Genomic DNA, 27,346 nt, shown 5'->3' on the forward strand with positions numbered 1-27,346 from the left:
CCATTTAAACAAAGTGAAAACAAAAGTTCTGAACTGAAATCCTACTGTTAAGTATTGTGAGCGGTTACTAGCGCCTGCCAGTGCCTAAGCAACTGTAGTTAAACAAAGTAACTGGCAGCGGAGTCCGGGGTCATCGGTATAACTAATGAATGCATTGTCGGGCAGCCGCCGTTGCCGTGAATACTTAACAGCGTGCCTCTTTTGTGTGCCAGAGTGAGATATAATTAACCATACATGCGGGTGTAACCGGCAAAATGATGAGACCCGTGCCATTTAAAACGAGTCCTAAATTATTTCTCAACTGAAAGCTAATAATGACCCCGAGGGGTGTGTACGGGCCAAAACACTCAAAGTCTAAGAATACCTAACTCGTCTAAAGGACTTACCCGAAGCGGCAGGGCGCTCCTCTCCGAATGGTGAGAACGAGCCGCTTCAAACAGGGCATCTATTTAAGTGAGATGGGATCATGCTGGGCGCCGCGTGACGTCCCGCAGCAGGCAGCAGCTAAATGCCTGCCGGTTCTCGAGTCTCTCTTCACAGAAGAGAAAAGACTTGTGGGTGAGCCGCTTCAAACAGGGCATCTATTTAAGTGAGATGGGATCATGCTGGGCGCCGCGTGACGTCCTGCAGCAGGAAGCAGCTAAATGCCTGCCGGTTCTCGAGTCTCTCTTCACAGAAGAGGAAAGACTTGTGGGTGCTCGTAATATTGGTTAGGTATTAAACTGATAGGTGTTATCAACTGTATCTTAATAGCGCTGGAAAACTAAGATTATCCGAGCAGATGGACATCTGAAGGTATGGTTTGATTAGTAGGGTATTCGTGGGCACACGGACAACGGGAGGGGGTGTTAACGGGCACACGGTGGGAGCGGGTCGGGTCTGCGTCCTCACAGGGAGGGCCGTCCGGCTGGTGTGACGAAGGATGCCGAATAAAAATAAAAAAAAACGCCCACCGCCGCATGACGTGGGCAAAAAGAGAAAAATTTTACGGAACGCCCACGAATCGCCTCGGACAATGACAGACAAATCTCTGTTCCAATGGCTAGCCTCCATTTATGGAGCTAGCCAATGGAACAGAGAGGCGGGACAAAGGCCCCATACTGTAAACAAAAGTTTTTGCCTGCGCGAACGCTGCTGCGCAGCGGATCGCCAGGCGAAACCTAAAAAGCGGGGGTAAAAAAAATGCACACATTAGTTTATACTGCTGAAACACACCTGGAAACAAGTGAGGCCACTTCTACTCAGGCCCCCTGCCCCCGCTCAGTATGTTCACACGTTAATGGGCCGGCCAGCGAGACAAAGGGAGTGACACCTCTGCCTGTTGCTGAACCGGGGGTGGGGGACCGGCGGTGTTGGTGGCGGTAATGAGCGCCCATCTGCCTATAGAAAGGCCACTCAGGTACCCACTGGGCCGCTGGCTGTTCGAACAATAGAGACAGCGCCCAAATCGGCCCCCAGACTGCTAAAAAAAAGCAGCCCACAGCAGGAACTCGGACACTGGCCCCTCGGGCAGTGCCCGAATGCCCACGGTACCAATCTGACGCTGCTCTCTTGGGGTCCTTGACATGCTGCTTCCAAGCCGCCCTGTTAATGCACAGCACCAAGCTCTGGTGCGTCCCCCTGCTCGGCAGCCAATGACAGCAGCTGCCGTTTCAGTGTTTCCCTGTAAAGTTCTACACTCTACACAGCTATTGAGTTTCATTAATGCACTGACTTCATGCTAACAGGACACACCTTCCCGCTTTAGGGTGTAATGGAGAGTCCCTGGCTGTGCTGGCTTACTTTCACAATGATCTCTTTATGATTAGGTTATCAACATGCTCTTTATTCTGATTTACCGTAACGGGTATTGATGGCTGTCGTCTTACAGTGAACCTGAGGCTGCACATACCAAACAATGTCTTCTTGTTGATGGACAGTGGCACTGCAGTCAGGGTTGTATCTTATTGCAGCAGATCTGCCAAATCTATGCCTGGCCAGGGGTGCTTCACGGCTCAATGCAGAAATTGTTAGATATGTGGGAGCAGGAACGTCCACCTGTAAGCATGCAGTGTTGTGAGTGCAGAGTGTTGTGTGTGTGTGTGTGTGTGTGTATGTATATATATATATATATATATATATATGTGTGTGTCTATCATCTCCTTGTGTTTGCTTTGTGTGCTCTAAGTTGGCAGGGAATGCCCAGACGTGGGTTCCTTGCTCACTTTGCCACTGGATTCAAGCTAGCCTGGCTCATGAGGAGTGTCACCCCGAAAACGGTCCCAGGATGCTTGTTTCCGTTCCAGGGAAGACCTGGCTTGGCCGTTCGGGCTGGACTGTTCCCATGAGGCACAGGGTCAAGACTGATTTGCAAACGGCTGGGTCTGAACTGGTGTGGGGGAAGTGAGCCAAAGAATGATGATTGATTCAACCCAGATCTGTGACTGGGGATGAGTGTCTGAAAAGGTTCAGCGCTCCATCCATCATCTCCTTGTGTTTGTTTTGTGTGCGTAAATACACATGTATATATGTATGTACGTGTATGTTTAGTGAGAGAGAGAGAGGCATTACTGAGATTAATTTAATTTCTAAAGTGCCAGCCTTTTGCGTTAGTCAGATCTGCATCACTTTTCACAGGCTTCTCTGACAGAATACAATGTTTTCATTTTCAGCCTTGAAAAAGTCTTGCATTCATGTACCCCAGAAGGCCGAAAAGAAACAGTTAACCTTTTGTGATGTGTAAATTACCTGAAATTAAAGACCTGTATGTTCCCTAAAAAGGCATCGAAAGACCTCAAATGCATAGGTAAATTGCGGTATGTTCACATTCTGTGCAGTCAGAGGGAGAGGTGTGGCGCCGCGGCCAGGGCGACTGACGCTGGAATCTGGGGATCAGCGTTCGATCCCCGGCTCCGGCGGCAGGTTAGCCCAGCACCATGTGACTCTGGGCAATAGCTCGCTTAATCTTCCCGACGGCCCCCAGCGCCTAGAGACCCTTACGGGTGATTGTGCGCTTTACAAATGTGGACTTTACTTTACTTTACTTTGTGCAGTGGCGCTGGAATACAAATTTGGTTGTTGCATCACATTGATATAATTTTTAAAGGGAAGGGCCCGAACCTGATTGGTAATTTATTTTATTTTCAATTTAGTTTTGTTTTTACAAGTACAAATACGGCTCAGTCTTTCAGTACCCAGTGAAAGGGATAGACCGGCATGCAGTTCTTAAACCTCAAGTTTCCTAATCACGTTGGTTTCATAGGTTTGACAATGCCGTGGGTCCTTTAATAGAAAAATCACCATAATTGTATGTAAAGGGTGCTGAGTGAGCATTCAAAAGTTCTCTCCAAAATAGGAGAGTAAGTGGGCAGCTGATAAGATTTTGAGTGTGACCTTTATCTTTGCACTTTGCATTTAAGTGTCCTATTTCCCAGTGCTTCCATTTACTTGTCCGGAACCTTGCGCTTCACATTCCCTCATGAGGTATTACATCAGACTCTTCCTCTAGAGTTACTACAAACTGATATAATATAGCTTTTCCTTCGTTTTCCAAAATGTTTGTGGTCCACGAAGATTTCCACTTTTACTCATTTCTTCACGTCTTTTAACAATAGAGTACAGGGAGGGGCCGGAAGAGAGTATTACCTACCTAGCCCTGCCTATCCTCCGTTTAGTCAAGACAGACCCAAGAGGCAGGATCTTGAAGTGAGGGTCAGCCACAACTGCAAAATCCCAAACAATCATATCTTCAGAGATTCACCTCCGTGCAGCCCAAGAAACTAGCAAGATGGACCTCCGCCTCCCCTAGAAGGCCACAATCTCCTTGCAGGTCCACCACTTAGGCCAAAAATCAGCATGAGCTACTGCATGTCTGGGGCATCTGTACTGGGGTGAATGTTTGACATTGTTCTGCTTTCTGTCCATCAACTGTTGTTTTTGCAATTGTCACCCCAAGTGGGACGGGTATGCTCAGACGCGAGTCCCGTGCTCTCTATGCCACTGGAGTCAAGCTATCCAGGCTGATGAGGGCTGAAAGCCCGAAACCGGTCCTTGGATGCTTGCTTCCTGCCCAGGGAGGACCTGGCTTGGCAGTTCGGGCTGTACTGTTCCCATGGGGCACAGGGTCAAGACTCATTTGCATTTGGCTGGGTTCAAACTGGAATGGCATGGTGAGCAAAAAAACAAGGGATTTAGGCCCAGATCTCTGTACTGGGGTGAATGTATGACATTGTTCTGCATTCTGTCCATCAACTGTTGTTTTTGCATCCTGACCACCAGGCAGTGTTTATCTAGAGGACAACAGCAGGAGCAGTGTGCGCTCTCATCAGTCGCTATTATTAAATTAGTTTAAATCTTTTGTCAGGCAGCAGGGGAATCGACAATTGGAGGGCACGTGAAAAAGGTAGAAGATAAGTTAGGTTAGAGTCCTGAAGAGGAAATCAAAGTGTCTTGCAGAAGGAGTCGAAGAAGTCATCCCAAGAGTCATCGGGTGAGAATGAGCCACATTAAACATGTCTTTCGAATTTTCTGCTCCACCATGAATGTAGACAGTCCGGTAATAGTTTGTAGGACCGGGGCAGGGAGATTCGGATTCTGGTATCACTACCCACAAAGGATTGAGGCATTGTATATCCCTTTTTAGGTTTCGACCTGGCGAAGGCACGCAGTGCCCCGACCAGGGCGAAATCTTTTGAGTTACAGTATGGATGTTCGATCCGCCTCTGTTTCCCATTGGCTAGCTCCATAAATGGACGCTAGCCATTGGCAAACAGAGGCGTCCGTCATCCTGCGAGGCGACTCGTGGGCGTTTCTGAGACTTTTACTCATCCGGCCCCTTTTGTCACGTCAGTGCGGCGGTGGGCGGGGTTTATTTTTTGTTTCTGCCAAGCTTTTTTTTTGTCATTCCTCCGAAGATGGCGGCCGGGCAGTAGCCTTCATGGCGTGGTCCGCTTGTTTTCAGAGGTAATCAATGCTACATCCCTTGCCTATTAGTAATTAATGAGAATCCACATAACGCAAGCCAGAACTAAAAACCATTTGTTGTAAATGGGTTACACGTGTACATTTCCGCGTTGCGCTGTAGGTCTGCTGGGGGTTTTTGCCTGACTCCGTGTTTGCTGCTCTGCCGGGAGCTGGGGGTGTAACTCGGAAGAGGTCACGAGGTGGCGGGGGCATTACTCATGCAGTCTCCCACGGACGGGTGCAGTGTGTGCCGAGTCACGGCCCCGCCTCGCCGCAGAAGTGAGGAGAGGCGTCGGCCGTCCTGCTCTCGCACCGCAGTCTCCTCGGCCTTCACCCTCGCCCACCCCTGTGCCCCCACCCCCACTCTCCGTCACCCCCTCTCGCTTCTGCCCAGCCCTGCTTCAGTGGCCTGGTGTTGGCATCTCCGTCTCGAGTAGTCAGCGCTCCACACGTGAGACGCACTTCATCTAGAAATCCCCCCAGGAGCGGGACACCCCCACCACCCCCGACTGCGTGGCTCCCGCCTTCACTCTCAAGAACAGCCGGAGGAATCCCCAGCTGCACTCCCGCTAACACTACGGCACGGATGCATGTCTTTACTTTGACTGAGAGATTTTTCCGAGTGCTTGTGGACTGGTGTGAGCTTGGCGGTGGGGGCCAGCCTGAGTGAGGCATTTCAGACTGTACGCGACTCGGGGGGCCCCCAAGAGCGCAGTTGCGCACCCTGCTTCCCGGGTGCATTATAGTAAATAAATGCCGTGGGGATGGTCGTCACACAAATCCTTCTTCCTGACCCTGTCTGCGCGTGTCTCTTTCTCCTGGTGTCTGCCAGTATCCTTCGCGTTGTGTTTTCACTGTAAGCCCCCCCAGTCTGAAAAGGACGGGGCTTACAGCGAAAACACAACGTCATGGTGAGTGCTTGCTCCGTTCCTCTCCAGCTTCACACTATGATGTCAGATCAGCCCTCTGGCACTATCAGATTCCCCCCACAGGCCTGCCCAACCCTGTCTCACTTGGGGGCATAGTGTTCCTAGTGTATGAGAAGCATACCTCTCTTGAGGCTTCGATGACCCTGTGTCCGAGAGATGCACCTCTCTAGCATAAGAGCATATCAGATGTGAGGGTGGCATCCCGTCACAAGGAACTTACCCAACTCACATGAGGGTGGAGGCACTCTGAGGCATAAAAGTAGCAGAGGCCTGATTGTGAACTACGTGTTCCAAGGGCACCGTGACTTCACAGGAGGTATCTGCAAACACAGCCTCGTTAGCCCTGATTTCACTTGGGCCAGTTGCTCCTTGGTATAGGTTCATTACTAATAATAACCCTGATTTCACCTGGGCCAGTTGCTCCTTGGTATATGTTCATTACTAATAGGGTGCTTGGCTTTTTTTTGGGCAAACTCGACCCGAAGGTATTGGAGCGCTTTACATGTGTACCAGTTACGTTACACAAGGACACATTTACTTTTGGTAGGCACATGGAGATTAAGTGATGTGCCCAAAACAACAGGATGTTGATACAACGTTGAGGCTCGAACGTGGTTCTCCAGCTCCAAAGTTGGCAGCTCTGACCGTTAGGTCACATCCTCCCTGTCAGTGCTTCAAAAGCAGTGAATGCAAGCTCACACTACTTCAGAAAGCAATTCCATCACAAAGGAAGTCCTCCTACCAAACTCTTCGGTTCAAAGAAGGAGCTGGTTAAGAAATATCAGAGAGCCATTCCTCTACTTTTGGAAGCCACGAGTCTACTTTACTGAAATTTGCTGTTACTGCACCTATTATCTCCTCAAATGGTTACAGTAATATGTGCTTAGTGGGGCTCGCAGTGTGTGGGGGGGCTCGCAGTGTGTGGGGGGGCTCTGTGTGGGTGTGTGAGGGGGGCTTGCAGTGTGAGGGGGGCTCGCCGTGTGTGGGGGGGGCTCTGTGTGGGGGGGCTCTGTGTGGTTGTGTGTGTGGTTGTGTGTGTGTGTGTGGGGGGGCTCTGTGTGGGTGTGTGGGGGGGCTCTGTGTGGGTGTGTGGGGGGGGCTCTGTGTGGGTGGGCTCTGTGTGGTTGTGTGTGTGGTTGTGTGTGTGTGTGTGGGGGGGCTCTGTGTGGGGGGCTCTCTGTGGGTGTGTGTGTGTGGCATTTGCGAGAGATTAAGCTATTGGCATTGTAAATGACTGCCATTTATTTTTCAAAACCAACACATAAATAAAAATGTTGTCATTTACAATGCCAATAGCGCTAAACTTTTGCAAAGGCGAAACCGTTGCATTGTAAATGCTTGTTAAAATGTTGGAGTTCAAGAAGCAGCAGTATCGGCACTGTGAGAATCTGAGCCTGCCAGCTAGCTTCAGCCCATTATCTTGAAGTGAAGTTGTGTACTGCCTTGTGAACGATCCAGGCCGCTTTTCTCTAGCTTCAACAGGGAGCCAATTGAGAGTTAGATTCACAGGTATAATGGTGTTGTGTTTTTGGTACTAGAGACCGAGCGTGCTGCAAGCATGTAGTGCTGCTTTCGAAGGGGTAAGATGCACTTTGGGAAGTCTGGTCGGGAGAGAATTGTGCTGTAGCAGGAGCCCGTTTAGATAAGACCCTGTTTACCATCACACACAGGGCTGATCCCCGCTGTACTTCATCCAGTAGGCCAATGGACCTTGGATGTCGAATCTGAGAAAATCAGGAGCAAATCATCACATAATTATTAATCAGTTTTGATCGAAGTTAAGTCAATAATGATTTTTTAAATACATTTTTAAGGGTTTTATTATTTCAAAGTGTAGTAATTTATCTCTATTTAAAATCATGATTTTTATTCATATTAGTCTCGTAATAATTCATCTTTTACATAATTGCTAAAGATATAATGGTTCAGTCAGTCAAAATACAGTGCGTTAAGTATGTTCCACAAAGGAAGAAGATCCCTATTCTATCAAAGGGGCAAAAAGGTGTCCGAAGGAACTCATAAAGAGTTGAGATTCGAAGGAGAGTGAGAAGAACATGAAATTCAATAATATTCAAAATCAATTATCAATCAAAAAAAACTTCACATGAAGAGAGGTTCTCGAAACTCAGTGGAGTCTGAAAGCAATAAGGAATAAGGCAGGGAAAAGTGCACAGTAGCAACCACAATCAACAATGGAGTCTGGAAAAAGGCAAAAAGAAATGAAGGAATGGCGTTAACCTATTCTAGGAAGATGTACTATAATAAACAGTCTAAATCAATGTTGCAATTAATGTTGCGTCTTCTCCTCCTCTCGTCCAATCATCTTTGAGGGTTCTTCCCGGGAACAGGTTCACGCCTCAGTTTCTCACACGGGATACTATAGCGTTCAAACAGTAATCTTTTAGTATTCAACTTTGTTATTTCTTAATGCAAAACCATATAAGGTTTCTTTATTCTAAACATCCCTTCCAACGAATGGAACTCCATTTCCATTCTTCGAATGAAGCAAATGAGGTTTTAGTGAAAAATGGAAGATGTAAAAACCGGAACATTTGTAATAATGAAAGAACATTTTCTTCAATATTTAATCTGTGGGAAATAAGACAAGTATGTTAAAACAAAACACATTCAAAATATATACTACTTCTATGTGGTCATAATTCTTCTAAATAATACATTCTAAACAGGCATTTTTGAACTCTACTTGATAGAAGAAGAAACATTTTGCAGAGCTATGTGTGATATTGATTTAATAGAACATGATCATGAAAAGGTCAAGAACTTACCATTCAGAGTGTGCCTCAGCACATATTTATCGAACCTCTTTCTAACCAATGCTGCTTTAAACAGTTGCGAGACCTACCCTAGTATGTTTAAGTGGGGCTTTCTACTACATTTGCACTATTAAAATAGGCATTTTTGTGCATTTTAAAATCTGCACAATATTAGACGTGTCTTTACCGTATGAATTTAAGTTTTGCGAAAAACACCTCATCAGTTGCAATACGGAATGCTTGACAGCACCAGTGATTGGACAAGAGTCTAAGATTCTGTTCTGAGTTAACTTAACCTAAATTAAATTACGGCTTTTTCCGTTTTTCTCTTCCTCCGTCTTTCTACATTGGTTGCAACCCCCCTTTGTCTCGGGGACCGTCTGATGAGGACATATAAGTGTCTGTGCCCTGAAGAGAGTGCCGGTGGCTCCCACCGGCTCAAGTTAAGCACCGTGTAATGTCTGTCGAACATAAACCGGACACTGAATCCAGTATGCCGATGGTAACTAATACCCGTGGCAGTTCGGGGAGGAAGCGAAGAAGGTGTAAATTTATGGTCCTTTATAAGCAAGGTGTGATTTCCAGCTCACGGTCACACTGTTCCCGACCTGTAAGCAGATCTCCCAAGGCGAAGTGTTTTCAGGCGTGGTGTCATGGCGCCGGGGTTGTTTGAGGCAATGTACATTTCTGCGGGTCGCGGGACAGTTCCATGGCATGATTTGCTGCCAAGTGTTTGTCAACACGTTTATTATATCTCGGCAGGCTCCAGGCTTCGTGTTTTGGTTCTTAGCATAGGTGACTGACATTGCACCGAGTAAGGTGATGACGGGACACTCCAGAGCGGTGAGACGACACAGGGTCATGGAAGGTCGTCAGCGTCGAATGGAAGCCTCTACGGTACATGTTTAATTTGCTAATTAGCCATTGACACTTGCTTTTGTGAAGCAGCTCTCTGAAATGGCCCAGGTGAATTGTACAACCGTTTACAGAACTTTTTATTAAGTAAATATTAGAAATTCTAGGTCACTCTTTTGGTTCTTGTGTTTTCCCGACAGAATGTCACATTACCCGCGTTAATTGAGGATGAGATATTTCACGCAACAGATACTGACATGCCTCTAATATGATATGATGTGATGGACGGCTCCAAGGCCTTGGCAACTGAACTTCAACTTGGCAGCAGAACTGGGGCAGTTGACCTTTTTCTCGTGCCTCAGTAGGCAATTCATTTGAAATCAGATATTGTAATGCTAAGTTCTGAAAACAGCACTTCGAATGTAAATAATAATGGTGCCAATTTATGACATACTTAGTAATGAGTAACCTTACACCCCTCCCTTGACCTCTATCTTCACACTAGTGTATAGCTCTATTAATCTCGAATATCGTGAAACAAGCATTGGGGACAGGCAGCCAGCCCAGAAACAAGCTTCTTGGGGCCTGTGCCCCGCCCAATACCACGAGCACCACATACCTGTTGCCTGGCTCTGCCCACGTAACCCCCATATTAAATCATACCTGGCTGTTTTTAAATGATGTATTTGTGTTAACCGAAGGGACAGCGTGCACGTAATATGTGCCATGGTCTGCCTAAAACATTTTGTAGCTTTACTGACCATACACTTCCTAGTGCTGTGGAATAAAGGGTAGAGGCAACCTTGTCAACCGTTTACCATCAGAACCAACCACCAACTGCACTCTCAACAGCTTGCTGACCTTTAGACAATCTAGGTATTTGATGATGATGACCTGTTGTTTGTATGTGCTCTGCGATGTGAGGGGTTAAGAACAATTTAGGGCCCTATTGCCTGATTTGGTCTGTGCATGATGTGGTACTTTGAGTTAAATTCTCTGTGACAATCCATGCAGATTTGAGAATTACCGCAGTAGTTAGTTTTGGGATTACTCATAAACGTTTGAATTTTTATACCAAATTTATTTCAGCCCTTACTAGATTTCACTAGACTGTGTTAGAATGCATTGAGAGACCAGCTACGTACAGTTCAGCATTCAGCACCCTGTGTTTACCAGAGTCGTGTTGTGAAGCAGACTATATTTCGAAGTAACGGGAGCAATATATAGTGCTATGAACAAAGGTCCCCGGACTTTGTATGTATATCATAAACCCTGAACTGCTCAACCTCTACAACCTGGAAGCAAAGAATGGATTCCTGGTACTTCCGACGAAGTTCTCCCTACAGCTTAAGGTGACTAGAAACACGACGGGATGATCCCCGAAGACGAAGTTTGCCGGATAAGCCATAAATGAGGGCCCCTGGTGCTATATTATGAGAGGGTATGGCATGAGCGTTATTGCCTTACCAAAGCTAGTGCTTGGGAACTGGAGCAGTGTGAATAAGATATAGTGTGCTCAATGCAGTTGCTACTCAGTGTATACTGAGAGAGCGACATTCGATTAAGGACATCTCTCTAGATACTTCCCAACATATGATTTATAAACTGTATAGTGTGATGCATGGAGACCGCCTTAAATCTGTGTCATCAGAAAGGTTCTAAGATTGGTGGTGGCCTTCCGGCTGTGCTTTCAACCAGGAAGTGGAATTCTCGATATAAACACACCCAAACTCTATTATGGTATTTATGCATTCCTTTTTGTAACTGAAAATACACATAAATGAGAATATACAAGTGTCCAGTGTGTAGTAATGCAGAGACGCAGTACAAACATGCTTCTCCAATTCTGAAGATGAACCCATACATTAAAGCGCATTTTAATTGTGGCTTTACAATAACATCTTAATATTTCGATTTTAAGCTTTAGTTTGGTTGACACTGGCTATCTGTGGGGGATAATTAGTCCTTTTTGGGGCAAGGCGAGCAGATTCAAGTGAAGTGTTAGCCCCTCGCTTCCTGCCCAGGCAAGGCCATCAGCCTGCAGATGTATGTAGATGGGTAGTCAGACACACCTATCCTTCCTATGTAGTCGCTGTCTAGAGCCAATGCACAAAGTGTAGCTGTCACCCAGCCCAGACGTGTGTTGGGGACAGGCTGCAAAGCACACAGAGTTATAAGCACAGAGAAATGTCCACTTTCTAAGACGAGCAGGAGCAGAGACCCGTAAGCAGTGTTGTTTTGGAATGCTTCTGATAGAAGAAGGAAAATAACAACAGAGACTTGTTACTCTCCATCACATTCCGGTTCCATGTAAGGGACTGAGTGACAACGCCCAAAAGAATATTTTGCTATTGAAAATAAACTGCTTGGCACTCCGATAAACAATGTTCAAGACCAAGTACTGGTCCTGAGGAGAACACCCCAGCATGATGGGGCTCGAAACGCGTTGACTGCAGCTTAAGTAATAGGATCTACTGGGTGTGCCACAAGAGAATAATTTCCATCCTTTTACTCTGCAAGGACAACACCCTTTAAAATTACTATTCCTTTAGCATTAGACATGGGCAGGATAGTAGGAAAAAGCCTCTGTGAACAAACTTTTAGTGTCCGCCCAGTGCATATTACAAATAAGGACTGGTCATTTGAAATTTATTTCACAATTTATGATTATTTCATTTGCTCACTGTTATGTTTAAAGTGTTTTGCATTCTATTGTGCTGCATTAAGAATTGTTTATTCATGATTTGTTTGTAATTATAGAAATGTTATTTCAAAAAAAGTGTTGCCGACAAGATGACATGAAAATAATGGTTTAATCTTGTTCTTTAAAAATTCTGAAATAAGAGTGAAATAAAACACTCAGGCCTTTGAATTGAATTTCTACGGTCTTGGTTTCATTAATGTGTCATAAAGAACCTTTCTGGACATCTCATATGTTATATGGTATGTTAGTGGTCCAGTCCAGAAAGTGCAAGGACCCAAGCCTTCTTTGTTTAAAAAAAACACTTTCTAAAAGTGGCATTTCCACTGGATGTAGATGGTGGTTATTGTACATGCATATCCTCAGTTAAAACAATAAAAATGATTTAAACCATAAAAGAGGCATTTCTAAAATAGTAATTCTAAATCCAACTTTACCAGTAAGGATGATTTGTCATTACCATTCCACACATATGAAACATGACAAAGCTACTCCTCTCTGATCAGGAATTACTGCTTAAAAGTGCATTTAGGTATTCCCAATGCTAGCCTATGAGAGGAATAAGCCTCACAGTAATGAAACACGAAACAGACTGTTTGTCACTACCAGGACATGCAAACATTGAAGGTGCATGTCCTACCTTTTACTTACATAGCACCCTGCCCATTGGGTTACTTAGGTCTTACCTAGGATTGACTTATATGCAATAAAAGGGGAGTTTAAGGCTTGACAAGTAGTTTGAAATGCCAAGTCAAAGTGGCAGTAAGCACACACTCAACACCTTAAGCGTTTGGCTGGCTGCTTAAGAACACAAATCCTTTGCCACAGTTCTCTCTACCACGAAATAAACCCATTTATACTACAATACTTCCTCAAAGATTCTATAGGTTGATGAAGACTCAATTGCTTTGATCCTTCAAAATATGTCACAATTCATGCTGCGTTCCTTACTGCGCCACAGGCACTACTGTAACAACTACCCTGAAGTCACATTAAATCCTTTTGCAGGCCACATGCCTCCAGGAGAAGCTTGTTGGCAGGTTTGGGAACAGCAGATTGCACCTTGGCAGGTTTGGGGACAGGGGCCTACCTTCACAGTTCATGGGGAATTTCTGGTTTACTATGTACTACATGGTTTACTATGTACGGCACTAGTAGCCCAGCACGACCCTGTAATCAACATTTTTAGGAAACAGTCTCTTCCTCTCCTGACTGTAGCCACCTAAATCTAGCTAACTTAATCTAACAGAAGGGATACACTCCTGTCTCTCTTTAGGGCTGCATATCTTTTCTTTTCTTTACGGCTCTCCTGTGATGGCACTGGAAGGATCTATTCTGTTACTCATACTTGCTTCTTTTTGTAGATGCTTGGCATCACTTTTACCAACTTGTTCTTAAAGTTCAATTTAACTCCACCCTACCTTCTAAAAGTAGTGCTTCCTGGGTTTTCAGCCACTTTCTCAGCCTACAGTCTACAACTGAGAATATTCAACAGTACATTCAAGGCATTATACAAACAAAACCCTCTGACGTCACAAGTACCCATTACAGATGCCTGTAGGGAGAACACTCACACTCCGACTTCAGGGCTGAAGACTACCCTGTTCTGGATGGATATTGGCTATGCAACCGTAGGCTCACTTAATCTTCTGTGTGTTATTCAGTAGCCCTGCATTCATAAGGAAGGACTCGGGCACAAAGGTGTGTTTCTTGAAAGTTCTGAGACTAAGATGGCTATTCAAAGAATGCTTGTATATTATAAGTGTAAGTGGCATTTGGAAAAGATGTGGCGCGGTGACTGACTCCGGACTACTGGGTTCATGGTTCGATCCCCGATGCTGGCGGCAGGTTAGCCCAGCACCATGTGACTCTGGGCAATATCTTGTGTAATCTTCCCGGGACACCACTTCGGAGGTAGCTATGCGCTTTACAAATACTGGTATTTATTTATTTGGAAGATATAATATTTTATTTTGCAAAAAGTTCCCTTACTGAGGCCTTTTTCCATCTTGTTTGTTCTATCTGAAGAAGGTGTTTGGCAACTGGGCCTAGTAGGCACCATGGCTGAAGAGTGTTGTATTTTTACACTGACTCCAGATGGTGTAATATGATGGTGTGATATGCAGCAGCCACACTTGTCTTGCATCTCAAAAAGTATCAGCCATTTCTCACCTATCGCCAACTCCTTCCACAGGCTTCTATTAGAAAATGCACAAAACTTGAGCTGTTTTTCTTGACTTATAAAAACCCTGAAAGAATGCCCTCCAAATCTTCAAGGAAACCTCCCAGAACTCACTGAATAAATACTGAGATTTAATGAACCATTACCCCCTAAGCACTTATAACCCCACGCCTCCAGACATGCAAAAGGGATGACAGACACTTCACAGTTCAGGCGTCTATCCTGTGAAACAAACCAATGGTGTCCAAGGGTGCTAGGTGCCATTTTGTCTATCTGAACCCTGAAAGTCTACCTATTCTCCAGTATTGAATCTTTCATAGATTTACACGCTTGTATCTTCCCCGTTGTCATGGTGTGAGTCACACGGTAAAGGAAATAAATAGCAGTAAAAGAAAAAACTGCATAGATACCATAGAAAACGATAGATTTTGGTATCCCTGTACCATCGTTATGTGGACCAAATGCCAGTCAATGAGACGCCAGCCCTGAGATCACAATCCCCAGCAGAGCCATCATACGTCAGATTTCCACCCACCTTCGTGTAAGGAGTCTCACTGAGCTTTGCTCAGCTTGTTCCCTTGGATGAACTTTTGACCTGTATTTTACAGCATTTCCTTCTGGAACTGAGGTATTCTTTTTTTTTTCCTCAGTTTACTTCAAAATGTCTGAAAGCTCTAAAAAGAGGCTGTTCAGACCCTGTAGATCTTGTGGGAAGGACAGGCTCTTTTCTGAGGACCCCCACAAAGATTGTTTATAGTGTCTCCATCCAAAGCAGGTCCCTAAGGAGTGCAAACGCTGTAGGACACTTTCGGCAAAGACACTTAAAGATAGAGTGGCACGTTTGTTGTTGTGGCTCCAAAAGAAAAAGGCCACTTCAGAATCTGACTCTGAGGATGATTCTAAGGCTCATTCCTCTTCAAAACGCAAAGGAGAGCCTTCTGAGGCAAAATCTGATTTGAAAAAATAAAATTAGGTAAATCTAAGGACAAGGAACTCATCTTCCTCCTCACTGTCAAATACCCCTCTCAAAAAGTCCTCAGAGACAAGGGCTCCGTCGTCAGATCCGTCAAAGAAGATAAGAGTATCTACAACCATTTTGTCTATGAAGTCTTCGACGATGACAGTTACAATGACAACAGCCTAGTCGACGGTGATTACGAAGATGACACTGTCGACGGTTGGGCGGTTGACAACACCGTCAATAACGGAGACGACACTGTCGACGAATATTTATTTGACACTGTCGTCGGGTCGACGACAACTTTTAAATATCCAATGAAAAGATCGCTGACGACGATCTCTATTAAGAGGTTGCCACCGTCAATGGGCTCATCGACCAAGAGATCGGGCAATTCAGAACTTACTTCCTGGACAAAAATTTCCCTGCTTCCTCCTTCAAATCTTCTTGAGATGCAGGAGTCTGAAGAGAAAAGTCCATATGGGGTTGCATACAGTCCCTCCCAGCTGAAAATTAAGTCAGGACACAGATGAGGAGGAATTTCAAGAAGTGCAGGAGGATTTCTCTTTTAAAGATCAACCTCTATCCCGGGCAAAAAGATACAAGTCTTTTTAACAATCCTACAACTATGAGGAGGAGGAGGAGGCGAACGCCTCTAGTGTCAGAGAAGAGCTTATCCATGCCAATATCACTGGTATCAAATTTCAGGAGCATGATCAACGATTACTATTGTCGCTTCGCTGAACTTAATGCCTCTTCCTTGGACACTTCAAGTAAGCCGCAACCTGTCGCGCAGGCTCCGATTGTGAAACCTCCGCCTCCAGTGTAGAAGGTGCGCACTCCAAAGGTCATTACCATCAGGGATGACTTTGTTGACTGCGAGGTTGAAGACCAACCTGAGGAAGGAGAACTGATCCAAGACGATCCTACAGGCGACGAATGGGACCAATACATTATCCCATCTTCTCCATCGCAATCACCCTCTCCAGAGACATCTCCACCAGATGACATCCTGGGATTCCTTGTCCTCATGTAAAAAGCTTCTAAGAGGTTCGATCTTCCTCTTCCGATTAAGGAAACGGAGTGTTTCCTATATGATTTCAAAAAATCTTCTAGAAAATCAAAAAGGACAATTCCCATGGTAAATTATATATGGGAGGAGGGATTGAAAATTATGAGGTATCCAGCCTCTGTCGCAGCCTCGGTTCCCAGAATAGAAAAGAAATACCGGGCTCCCGAATCTTCTCCGGCATGCCTTATTGGTCATCCCCGACTAGAATCTGTGGTGATGCAAGCAGCACAAAGACGATCAAAAGTTCCATCAGCTACATGTTCAGCTCCTCCCGACAAAGAAGGGAGAAAACTCGATGGAGCAGGCAAACGCTTTGCAGTCATGGCAGCAGCATCTATCAAAGCATCAAATGCGCTCGCCATAATTAGCCGCTTCAACAGGCAAATATGGTCGGATGTAGCTCCTCTATTATCACATCTGCTGGAGGATAAGAAGGAAGAGGCTACACTAATTCTACTGGACGGGGCTAGAGCAGCCTCAGAATCCATAGACATAGCCATGGATATATCAGCAGTGGCTTTCAGACAAATGGCAGGAGCCATAGCGCTCCACAGGCAAGGATGGCTTAAAGCTACCTTGTTCAGTCCAGGAGTGCAGGCCAAGATAGTCGATATGCCCTTCGATTGAGAACATTTATTTGGCAGCCACATGGACGACGCCCTGCCGGTATTAAAAAAAGATACAGATACGGCGAGGGCATTAGGTTCACTGCAAACACATTGATTTCAATCCTTTCGTGGCAGAGGATCAAGAGGACACTATCAGCAGAGATAGTCCAATAGATACCAGCCGTACCATCAGCAAGGGTATTCTCAGTTTTCAAACACTCAGCAATTTCGATCCTCAAATACTTCTTACCAACAACAGTCCAGACGAAAGCCATCTGCTAGAGGAAAATTACAGGACACCAATCGAAGACGGTGACAATTCCAAGGCGCCAACCACCTCATCATTCCACAACCTCCATCAGACCCATTACCTCTCTTCCTATTACCACCAATGGCTGTCTATAACATCGGACAGGTGGGTGCTAGACATAATCAGTCACACCCTAGAGTTCCTCTACAAACCACCAGACCGTCCTCCCATTCACAGAAAACAGCAACATCTCTCGGCACTCAAGGTGGCAATTCTGTCTTTTCTTATAAAAGGAACAATAGAGGAGGGTCCCTCTTCAACAACGAGGGAAAGGATTCTACTCACATTTTTTCCTCATACGGAAAAAGCAAACAAACAAATGGAGGCAGGAAATGGATCTCAGAGGTTTAAACAAGTTCATCAGGAAACCATCTTTGCGTATGCTATCTCTTCAAGAAATTCTGATGATGCTGAGCAGAGGGGAATATATGACCTCTTTAGATCTTTTAGATCCATATTCCAATCCACGTAAGATACATACGGTATCTCAGATTCACGGTGGCAGGGCGCCACTACCAATTCAGAGTGTTGCCCTTTGGTCTCCGATCCGCCACAAGAGTGTTCACGAAATGCATGGCGCAGGTCACAGCGTATCTGAGGCAGCAAGGTCATCTGATATATCCATATCTGGACGATTGGTTGATAAAGGGTGCTTCGTACCAAGACACTTGAGAATTCTTGGAATGTTGCATGAATCTCTTCCACTTTCTGGGGTTACGAAAAAACATGGACAAATCTTCTCTAATTCCGTCCCAGTCTCTTCAATTTCTAGGAGCCTTCTTGCTAACAAGCGAAGCAAAAGCGTATGCTTCAGAGGAACGCATCCGAAAGATTTTGAAGCTGACTTCACAACTCAAGAAAAGAAAGTCCACTTCAGTAAGGATATTCAAATCCTTGTTGGGGATGATGTCATCCTGCATCCCCTTAGTTCCAAATCGTCGGCTTCACATGCGGCCTCTACAAGAACTTCTCAACCTTCAATGGGTGCAACATCAAGGCTCCTTCGAGGATCGGATCCGCATCAATCCTCAAATAAAGGAAGCACTGTCATGGTGGGGAATAAGATAGAACTTATCAGAAGGTCAAATCTTTGAGCCTCAATCTCCCAGTTATATAATGACAACAGACGCTTCCTTGAAAGGATGGGGGAGCGCACCTCCAAGACCTGGAAATTCACGGACATTGTAGCAAGCAAGAGGCTCAATTGCACATCAACTTATCTTATTGGAGTTAAAGCGGTGTTCTTGGGCCTCCAAGCCTTTCTCCCCAGGATTCACGATTCACCAGTACTAGTCAGAACAGACAGCACAACAACAATGTTTTATCAAATAAAACAAGGGGGAACAAGATCAAAGCCCCTATCATCTCAAGCAATTTGGAAATGGCTTTGAGTACTCAATATTTCTCTGCAAGTTCAACATGTTCCCGGAATTCACAACATAAGAGCAGATTCGCTAAGCAGATCAGCAAGTGTTGGTCATGAATGGGAATTGAATCAGGATCCACTCATTCGAGTTTTTCGCTTATGGGGCACTCCAGCTCTGGACCTGTTTGCCAATCGAAACAGCAAAAAGTGCAAACAGTTTGCAAGCAGATTCCCTCAGCCAGGATCTTGGGGGAATGCTCTTCAGCTTCGTTTCGCATATGCATTTCCCCCATTTCCACTGATCCCAAAGGTGCTCAGAAAAATGAGATCAGAACCATGTCACTTAATTCTGATATCCCCTCTATCTTCTTTTGGCATGCCCATGAATTGCCATTTGTTCGTAGTTGTGCCATTTAGAAATACGGGGTTTTATTGGTGCATTGGGTCTGATTCTTGCATCTTTATGTGCTTGGGTCACATCCAGGCGATTTCACTCATTGTTGGCTTGCGTTAGCCATCCCAATACATCCGCGGTTCCTCCTGGTCATCCTCATCAGCCTTTTTTTTTTGTAGGCTGACAACATCGTTTTAGGCTTTCAGGCCATTTTCACTGAGCAATGCTTTGTTCAGCACCTGCAAAGTGGCAATTTCTGTCTGGTAGCTGTTGAGCTATGCCAATAGCTCTAACTCAAATAAATGTGAGACCTATAGCATTTCTAATGCTTGTTTATACATATAAGGCACCCCTAAGCTAGGCCTTGGACAGCTCAGAGGGCAGGGTCCAATGTATTTAAAAGACAGGACATGTACTTTTAAGTTTTACGCGTCCTAGTAGTGAATAACTCTCAAATTCATTTTTCACAACTGCAAGGCCTCTTCCATAGGATAACACTGGGAATACCTTATTACATTTAATAAGTGTAATTTCCAATCATGGCGAGATAGACTTTTCAAGTTTGGTGTCTCTGGAATCACAGTTTAAAACAACAACTTATGGTGAAGTCTGATTTTAAATTGCAGTTCTGAAAATGCCACTTTGAAAAAGTTGAAATGTTCATACTTTAGCCATTTGGTGCCTGCTGCCTGCCTCTGATACACTTCTGAGGAGGATGACAGCTGGGCATTGTGTATTCCCCCATGACAGCTACACACATGTGGGTCCTGTCCACACCCAAAGGGATGCATACCCTCTTGTAGTGAGCCTGGAGCCTGGGTAGGAAGCGAGGACCCATGTGCACTTCAAAGGCTTGTCTTTGAAGTCTCCCTCTCTTCAAAGGCACAACTGGTATAAGTACTTCGCTTCACTAAGCAAATCCTGCATACATGGTGTCTAGCTGTTGCTGAAACATACAGTGAGGAAGAGAATGCATACTGCTACATATTGTGATATCATAAATAAAAAAGTGAAAAAGACTACTGTTGCTTTTGATGCCAACAAAAAGCAGTTTGTGTTGTATTGATGACCACTGAATGCATATACGCTTGTTCATAAATTATGAGCCTTGAGAAAGCCCAGGTCCAAATGACCTTGATGAGTGAACCACGTGTCAGCTGGTGAAGCTTTAGCAAAACGCTATTAAAGTCTCCTGACAAACAAGGATGCTATCACTGTATTGAAATTCACAAAGGGCTTTTTTAAACAAGGATCAAAAAATAAAAAACATTCCTCCAACAAGGATTTGAGATCTCGGTTTTTTCAACAAATAATAAGAGAAGGAGAGGTCTATTCTCAAAATCAGCCCCCACAGTTCTATTTTTGAGGCTGGGAAGGACCAGTTCCTCAAGTGAGCCCCTTCACACTGATCTACATTGATACTGGGCATTACTATCCGGGCCTGGGATCCCTTGACCTTACTAAACTGGTGGCAGCCAAACCCCCTTGTAGTAAGCCTGAAACCTGGGCAGGAAGGGAGGAGCTCTGTGCACTTCAAAGGTTTGTCCTTGAAGTTTCCCTCACTTCAAAGGCATAACTGGGTATAAGTACTGGACCTAAGACGCAACTACTCCAGTACACTTCTAGACCTATGAAGACTCTGCCAGGAAGGACTGCTGTGCTGCTGAAAGACTGCCACACTGCTAGACTGCTGCTTTCCTGCACTGCTGCCTTGCTGTGCTGCCCTGCTGCCTGCTGTTACCCTGCCTGGGTGAGAAGGACTGGACCTGCATCACTTGAACCCAGAGTGACTCCAAGGGCTAGCTTGCTGGTCTCCTGATCTGAAGTCTCAGGGCCATAAACAACTTCCACTTACCTGCTTCTTCACCTGGACTCTGCCATCTGCGAGTTTGCCCTGCCAAGTGGTGCCACCCTAGCCATGGGCCCTTGGAAGTGAGGTTAAAGGTGCTAGCTTCAGCGTTGCAGGGACTAGAGCTTGTGCATCACTCCTGTTGCGTGACCAGAACCGGTGCATCACCTCTGCTGCATGGATTGGCCCCAACACATCGCCTTTTCGGACCCACAACTGTACAAGGTCTTTGCATCGTCGTTGGCAGCATCCTCGACGAGACTGATGAATTTCCACATCGCAGCTCTTGGTTCATTGTATCGTTTTGGCTGTTGCGCGCATCTTCGACATGGACACAGCGAGGATGAAGGTACTTATGCTCAGCGAGTCTCACGGAGTCACTATATCCGCCCGTGCCTCTACGTGGTTGGCCTGAACTGTTGACTTTCTCCCGGTGTGGCGTGAACATATATCCCAAGTAAGAGCTTATTTCTTCTAAGTGCTATTTTACAGTTTATTCTCTCAAGTTGTACGTATTGGAAGTTTGATGCTTTGGCCTTGTTTGATTGTTTTTAATGCTTTCAGTGCTCATGATGGAATGGCTCCGTCATGAGCACCTGTGCTCATGACGGAACCATTCCGTCATGTGTACAGGTGCACAAATCCCTCTGTTGCAAACAGCAGAGGTATTTCCTTTTTTTGGGGGGCCACGGGAGGTGGGAAAGAGCTTCCCCAACCTCCTGAGGCCTGTTTCTTATTTTCAATGTAATGATGATCCCGCGCATGGCGGGCTGTTGTCATTACATTTAACTTAGTTTCAGTTTTAATGTTTCGGTGCTTGTGGGGCTATCTCAGCCCCCCGAGCACCAAAACACTTGGGTGCTGTATTTTTGGAAAGGGGAGAAGCTCCCCTTTCCAGTGGTACCCTTCTCTAGTGGATCCCTGCTGGATAGGGAAACGTTGGGGGATCCACGCAAGCCATACCTCACTGGACTACCCAGGGTGTCTAGTTTTCAGAAATGTGTGGGTTTGGTAGGTTTCCCTAGATTGCGCTGAGTCCGGGGCCAAAACCCAGGTGCCCCCCCTTGCAAAACCAGGTCGTTTTGTAGGTAATTTTGATGGTTCCACCATGCATTTTGGGCCCTTGCATGTCGCGGGTTCTTGACCCACCCACACAAGTGAGGTACCATTTTTAACAGGAGACTTTGGAGGATGCGGGGTGGGTGGAAGTTTGTGGACAACACAGATTCCAGAATTTTCCATCACAGAAATTTGGTTTTTTTTTTTTTTTTTTTTTTTTTTTTTTTTACAAAGTTTGAGGTTTGCAAGGAATTCTGTGTAACAGAACCTGGGGAGAGACACACAAGTCACTCCAATCTGGATTTCCCTGGGTGTCTAGTTTTCAAAAATGTATAGGATTGCTAGGTTTCCCTAGGTGCCGGCAGAGCTAGGGTTAAAAATCTACAGCTCAGCACTTTGCCAAGAAAGGGTCAGTTTTCACTGTAAACATGTGGTGTGTCCACATTGCGTTTGGGCCGTTTCCTGTCGCGGGCACTAGGCCTACCCACACAAGTGAGGTATCATTGTTATTGGAAGACTTTGGGGAAAGTGAGGTTGGTGGAAGTGTGTGGATCCACACAGATTTCAGAACTTTCCATCACAGAAATATGAGAAAAATGTTGGGGTTTTTTTGGACGAAGTTTGAGATTTACAAGGAATTCTGGGTAACAGAACCTGGTGAGAGCCACACTAGTCACCCCATCCTCGATTCACTGAGTGTCTAGTTTTAAAAAATGCATAGGTTTACTAGGTCTCTCTAAGTGCCGGCAGAGCTATGGTTCGAAATCTACAGCTAGGCACTTTGCAAAAAACGAGTCAGTTTTCACTGTAAAAATGTGGTGTTGTCCACATTACATTTTGTGCTGTTTCCTGTTGTGGGCACTAGGTCTACCCACACAAGTAAGGTACTGTTTTTATCGGAAGACTTTGGAGAATGCGGGGTGGGGACGCGGGGGGCGGAGACTTACCTGCGAAGGAGTTAAATTAAGTTCTGTTTTTCTAACTTGGTGTGGGATCTTTTTGTGTGGTGTTTTCACTGTTTTACTGTTTAATATGTTGCACAAATGTTTTACACATTCCCACGAAAGCTAAGCCTGCCTGCTCTGTGCCAGGCTATCTGACAGTAAGCACAGGTTAACTTAGGGTTTGCTGTTTCTTAGCCTGACTAGGATTGTGGTTGATGCTTTATTAGGGCTCATAACTGAGCCAACCTTCAACCCAATTTCTAACAATCTTCTTAAGTTTGTCATTACAGAAGACTTTTGACAATTGTAACAGCAACCTTCCTCCTGCTCCACAGCCGTCCACCACATCTACTTTTCACCTTTTGTACTCTATACAACTTTGTGTTGCACTTGTCCCAGCAACCTGCTTGAAGCCCTAGCAAAGCAGTGGGTTATCAAGTTAGTTCTCTAACATGAAGTGTGGTCCAGACTTTGTTCACCACTTTTTGATTGCCAGGGAAGGTGGATGATTCTTCTATTGTACAGTTTTGCGAGTTGAGGTAGTACGCTCAAAAACAACGATTCCATCCATCCTTTTTCGGTCAGTCCCGATGAGGTGTGATGTGAAAGCACTTTTAAAAATACAGCACCTCTGCTTTCTCATTAGTCAATTTCGGAAACTGTGATTAGAAGTTATAGAGGGTTGTTTTTTTAAAGTGCCTATTACAATACTTTATTTCTCTCTACTTCATATCCTACCTCAGAAAAGGAAGTTAATCTACTGAGAGCTAATGTTATGGGTCTGCTATACGGATTTGTGTTGGTGAATAAATAAATACAAGCAAATTCTTTTTGCTGTAACTATTTTGGTTAGTCTATGGCCTCGCCCAGTTTTCTACCTAACTTTTTGGGATTTGCTGTCCAGTCTATTTTCACATTATTTTTTCCTTTTGACCTGAACTGTTGGGCTAATGTTAATGTCAGCGCTCTTGTCTGCACCTTACCATTGCCCCCACACCGCATTTATTTGCCATTTATTTTCAGAAACACCTCTAATTGTTCTGTTGCTCATCCATTTGAACATTCTAGTCTGTCCTGCTTCCTGTCACAATACGGTTTAGGTTTTCAGTGAAGAACAACATTTTGCAGATTTTGTTTTTGTTTGCGGAAAGTTCCCCAGTATATTACTGAACAATGTATGCTTGCGTAAATCTGCGCTATGATCTCTGAACTTTGCGCCTATGAACTGCTCCCTACAACCAGTGGCACTCCCACAGGTTCTCCCCCATCTGTTCGGCCCATCAACTGCCCACTCTGTCCTGTGCATCTAGCATTGTTCGCTACGCACAAGGCCCCCCTACCAGTCATCACATGCCACTGCACTTGGCACGCAGCCGCTCTTAATCCCCGTCCGCAGACAATCTTAATGGTATCCCATTCCAAAACATTAATTCCGTAGTGCATGCCCCAGCACAAGCAAACTCCCTATATTTGACCCTTTTGCATTTTGTTCTCTGTTTTCTTTATTTCTCATTACAAAATCCTTCCCTATGTATTGGTGTGGTATCACTCACAAAATTAGCTACTAACACAGTATGGAAAACACTAGTAGTGGCTGCTACCGGATGGTGGTAGGGGGGTTAATCAACAAAAAAACACTTACCTTGGAACAGCGGACGCCACCTCCTTTTCCTTTCTGCAGTCCGGCAGCAGAAGGAAGCACCCGGCACACAGGCTCTCCTGAACCAATCACCATGCTGCAATGCAGCTTGGTGATTGGTCTGAGCGCCGTGGATTGGTGCTCAGACTGGAACAGGGAGCCTATGAATGTTCCTGACCAGATTGTGTAATGCTTCCTGGTAGGAACATGCAAAGAGCGCATGAAATGTCTGGTTGGCCCAAGGGGGCCGGCCAAACAGTTCATGCGCACTTTGGGAGTGAAAACCATTTCTCCCGTGTTCTAGCGAGCTCGCCCCACACAGCCAGTTGACTGCATGCAATAGGAAAAATAAAATGACATTAACAGTACGTTATTGGCATTTTATTTTGCCTTTTTGCGCAGTGGGGCAATGCTCCTCCGACTTAGCGGAAGAGCTGCCACTGGAACATACTTGCTATAGGCTGGACCCTGCTGGTACTTTCTTAATGACATATGTACTTTTCACTTCCTACTTGTACTTCTCACTAACCGTTCATGATATGGATGCTCTTGGTAATCACCATGCTTTATTATACCTGCAGAATGTAACTATGTAAACGTAAACATTCAATAAAATATTACAAATATATGGGGCACCTGTGCAACAGACTCTTTACGAAATACAGTTCACTGTATCGCTTAGATGTTATGTCCTTTATTAACTGGCTTTATTTTAATGCTTTCTTCCACTTTAGTAAGCCAATCTCAACTGTCAACAACTAGTGCTATTACAAAACATTTTTGATCTCCGTATCTATACCCTTTTTGCCCTCGTCCTTTCTTCCCTCGTCCTTTCTTTTCCTCCTAACTCCTGCTATTCTCCAGACATCTCTGAAGCACCTCTTACGTTCTTATACTTTCCTCGTCCCTCTCTCTCCTGCTCTCACTTTACCCTGCTTGCCTTCCTTTTCCCTCTTCCCGCCTCTTGATCTCCCCTTTCCTATTGCACATCCCCCCCTCTACAGTCCTTTCCCATCTGTTTGCCCCTTCCTCTCACCCTGCAGACCAGCAGGGTGAGGAGACTGGCACAAGGAGGGACAAAGGGCAGGACAGTTTGGAATACTCGTAAGATGACGACTAAAACAAGCACTCAGGCAGTGGCTGCTGGCATTACTGAGGTGCGAGGGGCGGGCGAGCAACTGGGTCGGTGCACGCCTGGACAAACAAAAAAAACAGTTAATTAAAAAGAAGGCACTTACCGGATCATGAAAGCCGTCTTCCTCACTCCGGACCTCTTCTGTTGGGACTGCAGTGCAAGCCCCAGAAAAATCCCTCGACCAATCCTGGGCTGTTCTACCAGCATGTGAGCAGCTCCCTGATTGGTGGGAGCAGCCTGCCTCAGTGCTCCCCAGCGTACTAGAGGCCTGCACTTGTTCTGAACCCAGCTGTCTTAAAACAACTAAGTTGAGAGGTTTCAATTGCATATGTCTGGTTTGTCATTGCAAGACAGCAAGGCAAAGAGTCTCTCTCTCTCTCTCTCTCTCTCTCTCAAGATCTTCTCTAACGATCTTCTCTAAAGATCTTCTCTAAAGATCTTCTCTTGTTGTGTTTTCTTGCCTGTAGTTGCAGTTGTATTCCGAAGCCAGCACAGCACTCCTTCAGCTCAACAACCCAAGGGGATTCCACGAACTGAGCCAACAGGCCAAAAAGAACATGACTATTGATGGCAAGGAGTTAACTCTCAGCCCCGCCTACTTACTGTGGGATCTGAGCTCTGTCAGCCAGGTATGTGTGTTTTTACAAGACCCTAAATTCTCAAAGTGAGCAGTACAAGTTTCATACTGATGGCAGGTGAAAAAATCTGAAAAAGAAAAAAATGAAAACGGTGCCCTTCTTTCTGACAAAAGGTAGTGCACTGGAGCGTAATGGTTTCTCATGCCTGGGACGAAAAAACTATTTGTCACAATCAGCACTACTTCTCCCTCCTACGGCCACTTGATAGGCACTTTCTTTTTAAAATATTTTTATTAAACATGGTGACAATAATTCAGAAATTACCGATTGATAATAGTGATGGTTACTCACATCATGGTACAGTATACAGAGATCAGCAAAGCAATTACATTAATTAGTCACATCTCTGTCCATACCTCTGCGTACTTCCAACTCCACCACTGGGGATATACACATGTCACCTCGATAAACATTACATTTGGTCCATTTTGCTGTCCCATTTTTTCGGGCACCCCGGGGTTATGAAAACTTCTTTCTCTGCAATCATGCCTCTGTCTAATTCTTTCATCCATAGAGATGTGGAAGGCGATGCGACCCCCCACCCCACCCCCTCACCAGTCCCCTCTTCATCAGCGTGTATCCCAGCATCACTAGCTGTTGTTCGATTTCAGTTAGGTCGGTGGCTGCCCAGATGTTTAATAAGCCCAGTTGCGGTGTCAGCCCTATCATCTTTCCCAGTGCAGTCTGTATATGATTTGTCGCTTCCTCCCAGAAGTGATGAACAGCCGGGCACTCCCAAAGAATATGATAGAAGGTAGCCGGTTGTCGGACGCCCTTCTAACAGAGGTCGTCCTGTCTTACGCCTATTTTAGCTAAGGTTATCCCTGTCATATAGGACCGATGCAAAATCCTAAGCTGTATCAGTCTAAATCTAAGTGTGATGGCTGCTTCCCTAGGTGACATAAGGGCCGATCGCCAATCCTCCTCATCAATCGATCCCAAGTCTCTCTCCCACTGCTCCTTAGGCTTGCCAAAGCTATCAGGTATATTAT

At 45.3% G+C, this 27,346-nt stretch overlaps 1 protein-coding gene across 1 annotated transcript in view; it reads left to right on the plus strand.

Annotated features, from left to right (window-relative positions):
- Positions 1-27,346, plus strand: part of GNPTAB (N-acetylglucosamine-1-phosphate transferase subunits alpha and beta) — a 542,239-nt gene that overhangs the window by 179,171 nt on the left and 335,722 nt on the right. The window contains exon 8 of the mRNA XM_078675067.1: positions 26,184-26,345. Coding sequence (XP_078531193.1) covers positions 26,184-26,345 — 162 coding nt within the window. The remainder of the gene's footprint in view (positions 1-26,183; positions 26,346-27,346) is intronic.

This window comes from Lissotriton helveticus, chromosome 1_1, assembly GCF_964261635.1.
Source record: "Lissotriton helveticus chromosome 1_1, aLisHel1.1, whole genome shotgun sequence".
In the NCBI taxonomy this organism is placed as follows: Eukaryota; Metazoa; Chordata; class Amphibia; order Caudata; family Salamandridae; genus Lissotriton; species Lissotriton helveticus.